Source organism: Brassica oleracea, chromosome C5 (genome assembly GCF_000695525.1).
Source record: "Brassica oleracea var. oleracea cultivar TO1000 chromosome C5, BOL, whole genome shotgun sequence".
Lineage (NCBI taxonomy): Eukaryota > Viridiplantae > Streptophyta > Magnoliopsida > Brassicales > Brassicaceae > Brassica > Brassica oleracea.
Genome location: NC_027752.1, coordinates 31,013,234 through 31,024,329, shown reverse-complemented (window position 1 = coordinate 31,024,329; position 11,096 = coordinate 31,013,234). Strand labels below are relative to the sequence as shown.

Below are 11,096 nucleotides of genomic sequence, written 5' to 3'. Positions count from 1 at the left end.
GGGGGGGGGGGGGTGTGGTGTGGACACACTTAACTATTTCGTATTTGGTTCATTCCATCGGTATTGTACCTGTAATTGTGATCTGTTTGCCAGAACCAAGGGGTCTTTCTTTGGAAACCTTCACGTACAATCGTCGTTTTTTGATGGGTTTTCCGCTTCTCACAAAAATTGGAACAAACCAATTACCAAATCCATCTATCATCGCCGGCATAACCATAAAAAAATCATTAAAAAGCATGAGCTGTTATTAAAACATTATAAAGTGAGACTAGATTTCCTTAAAAATAAAAACTTGCTTCGCTCCCTTCGCACTCGTTTGTTTACCGCTTGCTCTTCTTATTCATGATTATACTGTTCGCAGGCATTCCTGGTCAAACTGGCTGGTTTGGGGCCTAGGAGATCATTGAGCCTGTCACCGGTGGCTTCCTCACTTGTGATGTGAAGCTGCTTTCCATTTCTCATGTTTGAGGATATTGAGATTCATGTGAAGCTGGTTTGGGGCCTAGGAGATCATTGAGCCGGTCACCGGTGGCTTCCTCACTTGTGATGATAAGCTGCTTTCCATTTCTCATTTTTGAGGATATTGAGATTCTTTCGGCAAATAAAGCTCTTTTGATAATTTTTTCGCATGTATCCATAGTAGCATTCAAATAATGCCCTTTGATTTCACATGTTTCAGTCTGTGCTTTATAAAATATTACCTCTTTTATTTTTCCAATTTACTTTCTGTGTAGCAAGATAGATGATGCGACATGAAGCAGTGAATGGTGATGCAAGCTCACGTGGCCCCCCATTTAATCTAAGTAGAACCGACGCTTAGTGCTTTAATAGGGTTATTATTGGGACCCATCTGTGATTCTTAAAAGAGTGGGCTCCTTTTTCTGACAGTAACAAAGAGATTAGATTCTGCTCTCACGGACAGATGGATTGTGTTGATGAGCCATGACACGACTCGTGATGCTTCATTAGAGAACCTCCAATGGGGGTTCTATCCATTGGAGTTCTAAACTTGTCATATATGTATATGTATATATTGTATATGTATATGTATATATTGTATATACGTAAGTTTAGAACTTCAATGGATAGAACTCCCATTAGAGGTGCTCTTAGTTCTCTACTGTGCATTCACACTATTATAGTTAAATTGATGATTATCAAGCTTTGCAAAGAAACACTGCTTAAAGCCATTCATGATTTCTTGTCCCTAATCTATGATTGGTAATTCAATTAGATTGTTAATTGGTTACATCAAATTATCTAGTGGAAAACACTGTTGCTAAATCCATACAAATAGTATAGAGTTTTAGGTGGATGTGCAGTGTATATATTTTACACGGTTAAGTCCCCTCTATAGTGGTTTCAAAAAGTTGATGGAGTCAATATGTTTTTAATTCACCATTTCTCAATCTCATTCCAACACAAATCGGAATTCAAAATATATATATTCAAACGGATCAAAAATGTAGGTTATTATACATTATAACTCTCATATTCCAAGAGTGAGACATATGGAATTACAAAGGCCAATAATCGTCACTCAATATGGGACATATTACCTTTGGAGTCGTAATGCTAGAGCTTCTCTCTGGCAAGGAGATGTTGATGAAATACAATTGCGAAAAAATCATCAGAAATTTCAAATGTTTTCAAACGTTGTTGGTGATAAAAACGCCAAAGCGGTTAAGGATTTAGATGCACTGGAGATTAGAGGATCGTTTATAGTCACTGTGATGGAAATTAATTCGGCTGGTGTTGGAATGCATGTAGAAATATCTGGTGGAATTATAAAAAACCAAGGGAATATGAAAATAATAAAAGAGATAAAATGAACGATGAAAATAAAATGAAAATTAGCTATTCAGAAAAGTTAAGTAACCAAAACCGAAAATGTAATTCTGGTTGGAATAGTTGTCAGGTAATTGACTTAGTTTTTCAATCTTAACTCTCAAGACCAGGTTAATGTTTTTTTTTTTTTTTTTTTGATAATCCAGGGGTTTCCCGTTTCACGGGTCATTCTCCTGGGCCCGGTCAGGCAGCGGTCCACTTCACCTGGGAGGGCTTTACCTGGGCTGTATCGAACCCAATACCGCTTTGGTGTCCAGAAGAGGCAGGGTAGTTTCCGCATGGGGGGGAATCGAACCCGGATGGTGGTAGCCACCACAGGTCCGTCCTTCCACTTGGACTACCTCGTCCGGACTAGTATTACTTTTTTATTGTTAATTTTTTTAGTTTTCCTTTCAGGGATACCATTTGGTGGTCTAGATTGTGAGCAGCAATTTAAGAGAGATGAAGCAAAGAGACTGAAATCCACACGTACGTTGGTTGAGAAACATGTAAAAGGATAGTTACAGAAATTTATTAGACGGAGGATTCCGGTCGCCGGTATTGATAGGCGCAAAATATTGTGGTTATAACAATAGTGATCGTCGGCTACACATGTACAAATACTGTCAACCCAACACAACTTTTTCCACCAAACAAAAGAAACAGTTAAAATATGTTTCTTGTATATGAGATATTAATAATTGAACAAAACTTAGGTTCACCGTTGAACCTTTAAATTCACTTCCCCTCTTATTACCAATCAAAATGTTATATAAATTAATAATAAAATATATTATTTTTTATTTTAAAAAATTTAAAATAATTGAAAAAAAATAATGACGCTCATTTTAATGACGCTAACGTCACTAACTAAACCCTAAACCTTAAATCTAAACTCTAAACCCTAAATTCTAAACCCAAACTCTAAATCTTAAACCCAAACCATATATCTTAAACCCAAATCCTAAACCCTAAACCTAAACCGTAAACTCTAAACCCAAACCCTAGACCTTAAACCCAAACCCTAGATCATAAACCCAAACCTAGACTCTAAACCCAAATCTTAAACCCTAAAGAAACAACATCAACATTAACCCAAACATTTAGGATATAGGATTTAGGTTCAGAGTTTACGATTTGAGTTTGGGGTGTAGGGATTAGGTTTGGATATATGATTTGAGTTTAGAGTTTATGATTTGAGTTTAGGATATAGGGTTTGGATTTAGGGTTTACGGTTTGGATTTAGGGTTTAGGATTTGGGTTTAGGATATAGAAATTTGGGTTTTGGATTTACGGTTTGGGTTTAGAGTTTAGGGTATAGATTTAAAGTTTAGGGTTTAGTTAGTGGCATTAGCATCATTAAAATTAGTTTTATTATTTTTTTTCAATTATTTCAGATTTTTTAAATAAAATTAATCTTTTTTATTATTAATCTAGGTGGTATTTTGATCGGTAATAATTTCATGCAGTATGAAAAGGGTTTTCTCTAGAATAACGTCAAAAGTTTTCGTTTTATACGTAGCAAGTGTGTTATATAAAACTATTAAGTTATTTATCAGTGTGTGACAATATCCCACAAAAGAGACGAGCCAGCGATGAAAGCAAAAGGAATCAGTTAAGATTGTGAAATATATTCAGTACGTATGATCGTATCTCATTCCATTCCGATGCTGATCAGTGACCAAGTCCACCGACACCCATGCTAACAAAACCACCATCATCACCGAAAAGGTACAATAAATCATTACATAAAGAAAAATTTCGATCATAGATAATTTGATTTACAAAATGAACTAAAAGTTCTAGTGATCATTGTCTCGATTTGTTCCCCGTTGACAAAACTACATGCGTCTTTCTTCGAGTTAGTTAGGCCTGTTCATTTTCTTATCCGGATGTTTCGTCTAGACGTTGTTAGTTTCTTCGTTTCGTCTATGCATCCAAATGAATCATCTGAATACAACTATTTTCGTTTGCTTTTTATTTGTTAACTTGCATCTGCATCTAGGTGGACTTGTTAATAAAATGACTAAAATATATTTTTTACGTTTCGGCAGAAAAATATCATTTTTACGGTTTTGGCAAAAATATTTTGCGGGTTTTGAGAAAAATGTGTTTTTGACGAAAAATGCATTTTTGTGGTTTTGGCGGAAAAATACGTTTTTGCAGGTTTGGCGGGGAAATGCATTTTGCGGTTTTTCGGAAAATGTGCATTTTTCTGTGTTTTGACGGGAAAAGTGCATTATGCGTTTTTGGCGAAAAATATTTTTTGCGGTTTTTACCAAAAATGTGCTTTGACAAAAAGTGTGTTTTGCAGTTTTGGCGGGAAACTGATTTTCTGGTTTTGGCAGTAACCTTATTTTCCGGTTTTGGCAGGAAAATGCGTTTTTGCGGTTTTGGCAGGAAACTGATTTTCCGGTTTTAGCGGAAAAATGTGTTTTTGTGGTTTTGGCGGGAAACTGCTTTTCTGGTTTTGGCGGGAACATGCGTTTTTGCTGTTTTGGCGGGAAAATGAATTTTCCGGTTTTAGTGGGATAATGAATTTTCCGGTTTTAGCGGGAAAATGCATTTTTCCGGTTTTGGCGGGAATATTAGTTTTTGCGATTTTGGCGGAAAAATGCTTTTTTTCCTGTTTTGGCGGGAAAATGAGTTTTCCGGTTTTGGTGGGAAAATGCATTTTTGCGTTTTTGGTGGAAAAATGCATTTTTACGTTTTTGGCGGGAAAATGCGTTTTTACGGAAAAGTGCGTTTTACCGTTTTGGCCGAAAAGTGCAGTTTTACTGGTTTGGTCGAAAAGTGCATTTTTTTATGAAAATGTGCGTTTTTACGTTTTTTGCGGAAAACCGCATTTTTCGATTTTGGTGGGAAAGTTTGTTTTTCAGTTTTGGCGGGAAAATACATTTTTCGGTTATGACGGGAAAATATATATGCAAAAAATAGAATTTTTGGTTTGAAAATAATATTTTGATTTTAAAATTTCATTTTTGTCATTTATCATTTTGGACTGAACTAGATGCACATGCATCGAGATGCACCATCAAGATTCACTTTCGTTTGAGTAAAAATTTGAGATGAGTTTTTAAAAATTCATCTGGGTGATCCATCTGGGTGTTATTACAAATTCCGTAAATCTACTTACGTTATGAAACTTATATTTTGTATCAATGAAATAAATATCGAAACATATTGTAATGTGACGGTGAGAACAAACTGTATACCCATTTCTAGTCATGATGTGATTCTCAAGTTCAATAATAACAAAATATATGCAGCTTTAAATAAAAATTAACATGTACGTAGCTAGTTAGATAGTATGAAGCCATCTCAAATCAAAAGCCTTGTAAACTTGAATTAGATTTTGGTAAAGAAGAAGCATTTAATTTCTACATTTTAAATTAATGTTTTTGTAGGAAAATATAATGGGTACAAAAATCAGAGAAGATTATATATAAATTAGTTTAGATTTTATTTATCAACATTTTATTGGAAATTCATCGGAAGACAAGTAATCTATATTATTACAAGAGAAGTACCCATTTGAAAATGTTCTTATTTCATCAATTAAACTCTCTATTTATTTACTTGTCTTTTTCAGTTGCATTTATGAAATATCCTAAAACGAATAAAACTGTCTAATTTATTACTTGTCTTTTCAGTTACATTAATGAAATATGCTTAAATGAATTTAAACTTCATATTTTATTGTTTGTCTTTTTCGGTTATCTTAATAAAATATCCTTAAATAAATTTGGACATAATGTCATTTAATCAACCAAAAAAACTCATGAGTTATCCTTATATGCATAATTTTAATAATGGAGATTTTAAAAAACGTGCATCATTAAAATGTTACCTAAAACATGCAGCACTAATATATAACATGCATCAATAAAACAAGAATTTGACTCACACAATTGTACGGATATTATTTTCAGTTGATTAAATTTAAAAATAATTATTTATTCAAAAAATATTTAAGAATGACTATGTTTTTTTGACATAATTTAAGTTTTCGTTTACATCAAAACTTATCATATTTTAGGATAATTTTAATTTAAAATGTAATTTTCATATTTTTCAAACAAATTCTAAAAATATTTTTTAAATATTTTGTTATAATGTTTTAAAAAATATTGAGTTGCCTTTCAAATAAAAAGGTAAATATATTAAAAATATTCTAATTAAACTATGTAAAATTTAATATAATTTTAAAGAAATAGTCAAAAAAAAATTACACATAAAAAAATCATGATTTTTGTTAAGTGGATGGATCATTATTTATATGATATCGCACACGAAAGAAAAATTCTGTTTTTACAATTATCTAATTAACTCTATATACTCATTTTTTATATTTTTTTTATATGATATCACACATTCGTAAAAAAATAGATAGTTTAAGATGCAAAAAAAAATATTTACGTAATAAATATAATATGAACGAATATTACAAGTACATCATTTAATAAAATAAATAATTAAAAACTGAAAATTCATATTCGCGCTGGGTCTACTAGATTTGTTATAATAGGAAAAATACTGATTAGTTTCTCAACCATAATTTATCTACATTTCCGTTTTTGAGAAACGTCGGCATGAAATCCTCTTTCCCTACTTTTTACTATGTATGGATTCCTCCATAACTTATAAACAAACACCTAATCAAGATTGAGTAAGAAGTACATTGCATCTATTTTAATTCATTTATACACTCAAGCTAAAAAAAAAAAAAAGAAACCCATACACCTTTCTGGTCTTAGTGCGTTTGAATTTGATTTCCACTAAGAACAAAGGCCCTTTGTTAGGGCTATTTGGAGTTTTAAGCTTAAGCAAGCCCAAACACTAACCTCGTGAACGGTTTGCGCAAAACTGTTCGCCTTTGAAGCTTGACGACCGGATTATAGAGATAAAACAACTTTGGAAAATTCTAATTTTAAAGGTTGTAACTTGTAATTACTTTTCTTTTAAAGGTTTACTTGTATACTTCATATCTTTTTTTTTGTTAATCATATGTATATTATTATGTTATCGCTAGGAACTAAAGGTTTATGATATTCCAATTGATGAATTAGTTGTAACTAGTACAATATGCAATTGCAAGTATAGGAAGAATGCAACACGAGAATTTCCAAACGTCTTTTTTAATTAAATTACTAAAGTTTCCTTTTTATATAAGTAAACAGAAAAGAATATGGAAAGAAAACTAAAAGAAAAATTCAAAAAAATAATAAAATCCAAAAGGGCAAGTAGAAAACGACGTGAGTGGTTCCTTGGCACACCAGAAAGCAAGAAAAAATCTTAAATTAATAAAGAATAAAAGCCAAAAATAATAATGCAGTTATTTTTTTTAAAGAAATAATGAAACGAATTTGAGAAGTTCCACTGATGGAGTTAAAGCTTTGAGTGGTTTTCTTCACCCACTGATTTCCACAGTACTGGACATCTCTTTCTCTATATATATATACATAATATTCCTTTACACATACTTATACTATTAATTAAATACAGATATATTATTATCAGTTTCATACAGGCGTTAGTGTGTCTTTTTACTCTTTAGTGCTCTGTTTCTGCAATGCAACTTCATGACGATTTTTGAGGATATGGAAGAGAATCAATGGGGTTGGTTTGTTTTTGTTTTTGTTTTTGTTCTCTCATAGGTCATTGAAACTATAACCCACTAAGTCCCAACAAATTAAAAAATATCTCTTTATTATTATTATTTTTGTTTGTTTCTTCTTCTTACTTCAATCTCAAGCAGAACGTTTTGTGTTACATTAAAAGTGCTAGAAAGTCGGGAGTAAATAAAGCTCTCGCTTCTTTTCAGTTACTTTCATTTATTTTTCTTATTTGTTTTGTTTTTTCTCTTCAAACTTTAATTTATTTTCTCTATCACTTTTATTTTCTCTGAAAGTTTCCACAAAGTCTGAAACTTTTCTGATATTTGAGGTTAGTTTCTTGTGTCTTTCTCGTGTTGTCTCAGTTTTGCAAATAACGAAGAGACTGTAGCTTTAATGTTTTCATTTTCTTTTGCGTGATTGAGCAGTGAGTTATGCTGAAGAAGAGATCAAGAAGCAAGCAAGCTTCGTTAATGGCGGATACCAACCAGAAACAGAGTAAACCAACGCCGTTTCCACGGCTCTTCACAGCTTTCAGCAGCTTTAAAAGCTTCACTGAAAACGACGCCGTGGCGAGTCCCACCTCCATCCTCGACACAAAACCTTTCACCGTTTTGAAAAACCCTTTTGGATCCGATAACCCGAAACCCTACGAACCCGAGACCCGGCTCAAGCTCGAACCCAAAAGAATCGGACTCGCTATTGTCGATTCTCTCGTCCAAGAAGAAAACCAAGAACCCGGGTTCTCCCGACCAAGATCCGGGACAATTATATTCGGGTCTCAGCTCCGGATCCGGGTTCCGGACCCTCCACGTTCTTCGTCGGATTTTGGGATCAAAACGAAGAATCCTCCGGTCTCCCCTTCGCCGGAAGAGATGAAGAAAACGGTTTCCGGGTCGGGTCTTGCGTCGCCCCGTATCTTCACCGGCTATTTCTCGACCAGCGATATGGAATTATCGGAAGATTACACGTGCGTTACGTGTCACGGGCCTAACCCGAGAACGATCCATATATTCGATAACTGTATCATTGAGAGCCAACCCGGTGTCGTTTTGTTCAGGAGCTCCGACCCGGTTAACGAATCGGATTGTTTACCATCCGACAGCTTTCTCAGTACCTGTTGTAACTGTAAGAAGGATCTTGGACCTCGTGATGACATTTTCATGTACAGGTAAAGTTCATATTTTTTTTTACACTTTAACAATATAAGTAGAACTTCTGTAGATTAATAATGTTGCCATTTTGAAATTTTATTAATTTATAAAAATATTAATATACAAAAAAATTTTTATTTAGATTTTTTTTAAAAATATATCTATTATAAGATAAGAAAAATATTTAATTCTAGTGCATAGACATTAATTGTTATTTTTTGAAATTTGACATTTATATTAATTTTATTATTATATTATTTGGTGTATATAATATATATTACATAAAACTTAAATGTGATTTTAGATATAATATTACTAAATCTCATCAGAAATATATAAAATATATATACATATAAATTATTAATTTATAATTTTAATGGAATTATATATTTACATAGATTTTTTCAAAAAACCATTATCTTATTATTTTATCGATTTGTGTTAAATTTTGAACCAGCCTAAATTGGAATCGACAAAATTTATTAATTTATACAGATTATTAATTTATCAATTATTAATTTATAGAGTTTCTACGTACAAGAAATTAATTTAAACTATATGATATTTTATGTAATTGAGTTTTGAATAGCTAATTAACAAATCTGTGGTGATTTAATTTTGCAGGGGATATAGAGCCTTCTGTAGCAGCGAATGCAGGTCACTGGAGATGATGTCGGAGGAAAATGACATTTAATGAAATAAGCGTATTGAGATAATATAAAAATGTTATGATGGTGTCTAAAATTAAAACGTTCTAGTATTAAGAAAATGAAAATGTTAGATATAAATTTTGTTTAATTGCTTTTTGTTTGCTCGGGGCAGAGATGGTGTCTATATCTATGTGTAGCATGTGTCTTTTTTTTTTTTCATCTGGTAGATTAAGATTATATCAAACATTCGGTTACACGCATACAATAACTACATTGTCTGAAGCCAAGAGTCGGCGAGGTAACAAGTACCACCCGAAGCCAAGAGCCGGCGAGGTAAAAAGTATCATCCGGAGCCAAAAGATAAACATAATACACACTCTTAAAGCTAATATATAACCAAGAAAAAGGAGACAAAAGGCAGAAGAGTGATAACCAAGCTTCAGCAAGGAATGCTCAACCATGCACTCGAAGATGAACTTACCTAGCGAGACCTCATCAACCACTAACACCAGTAGAAAGGAGTAACAAGAAGGACTGGAAGCACACGAACATCACCAATACATATAACTGAACTAAAAGAGGTTAGAATCTTTAACCGTCGCTGTAAACACCCTTCAATCCCAACTAAGTCTCGCCATTGGACCTTGAAAGAGTTCTCCACGCGCCTCATACGCACCATCATACCATCACCCTAGGGCAAAGCCTAAGAAAGCTTCCCGACTACGTCTTATTCAACAGCCGGTAACTAGATAAAAACCACTCCAAATCCAAAATTAACACGAGCAAATCAGCGGCAATCGACCATCACTGAAGCAAAAGCTCCAGAAAAAACATGTATCTCCTTTCGATCCCCTCAAACACTAGAAATGGTCTCCCAATGGTTCTTATCGTCAAAGATCAAAACCACTGAAGATGACTTCAATGAAAAGAAGCAGAACTCCCAAGCTCAAGCAATACGTCAAGTCATATACACATCTAATCCTCACTCACCTTTCCACAATGGCCACCAAGATAGCATAGAAACGAGGAAGGGACAGCAAACAAGAGAAACTCATGGGCAGGGGCTAGCGTCGCACTTCACCGGTTCTGGATCCAACCAAGTATCCCAAAACCACCGTAAGGCCACAACACAACGAGCATGAGCCCTTCACTTCTACCACCCAAATCGAATGGAGGAAAACTAGGAGCATGAATCTGGGAGATACCATCGCGATTCACCGACGACGGACACCAAACAGAAAGCCCATGACCACCTCAACAAATAAGAACATCGATAAACACTTAGATCTAGAAACTCCAGTCTGCGAAATCCCCTTCCAAAGCTTAAAAACAACAGAAAATACACAATAGAAAGCTAATCAAAGCAAACTAGACCGGCGGTGGTGCTAGAGGAGCCACCACGCGCCAGTCACCGAAGAAACAAGTAGAGTCGAGGCAGGGGAAGAAAAAGCTCGGGGGAGAAGAAGGAAAGGTGTAGTATGTGTCTACATGGCATAATCATATACATATTTTGCTTTAATAGTTTCTTTAAATCTGTAACAATAGTAGAGAGCATAACCATAATAATGATAGTTAATGCAACAATTCCATTTGCGATGTTCAAGACAGAAATGTAAATATCTCTCTCCTCTCCTGTTAAAAAGAGATACATTTTAATGGTTTGAACCCTATGTACATAGTTTAGCAAAAAAAAAAAAAAAACCCTATGTACATCTTTTGAAGCTCAACAGAAAACATCTGATAATAGTTGTGGCAACTGGCAAATATATAGATCATGAAATTCCAAAATATATTAGACTCAGGTTTAGTTGTACGTATGAGTTTTTACTTTTCTTGTTGACAAAACATCT

General features: G+C 33.8%; 1 protein-coding gene across 3 annotated transcripts; it reads left to right on the top strand.

Annotated features, from left to right (window-relative positions):
- Window positions 1-7,241: 7,241 nt before the first annotated feature.
- Window positions 7,242-10,765, top strand: LOC106343740. 3 transcript variants are annotated; one of them, XR_001270003.1, is made up of 4 exons: window positions 7,458-7,773; window positions 7,871-8,613; window positions 9,221-9,437; window positions 10,718-10,765. XR_001270003.1 is itself a non-coding variant. In XM_013783039.1 (3 exons), exons 2-3 carry the CDS (start codon window positions 7,877-7,879, stop codon window positions 9,288-9,290), a joined length of 807 nt encoding a protein of 268 aa, XP_013638493.1. In that variant the 5' UTR covers window positions 7,242-7,446; window positions 7,871-7,876; the 3' UTR covers window positions 9,291-9,458. The 3 variants fall into 3 exon arrangements, 2 of the variants coding, with proteins under 2 accessions (XP_013638493.1, XP_013638492.1); XM_013783039.1 differs by lacking the exons at window positions 7,458-7,773; window positions 10,718-10,765 and adding an exon at window positions 7,242-7,446 and having other exon boundaries at window positions 9,221-9,458; XM_013783038.1 differs by lacking the exon at window positions 10,718-10,765 and having other exon boundaries at window positions 9,221-9,458.
- Window positions 10,766-11,096: the final 331 nt, after the last annotated feature.

Bases quoted from the DNA above. Each gene is read 5' to 3' on its own strand.
- LOC106343740 (XM_013783039.1), top strand. From the start codon at position 7,877: ATGCTGAAGAAGAGATCAAGAAGCAAGCAAGCTTCGTTAATGGCGGAT. The intron at 8,614-9,220 runs GTAAAGTTCATA...TTAATTTTGCAG, and splicing joins GATGACATTTTCATGTACAG to GGGATATAGAGCCTTCTGTA.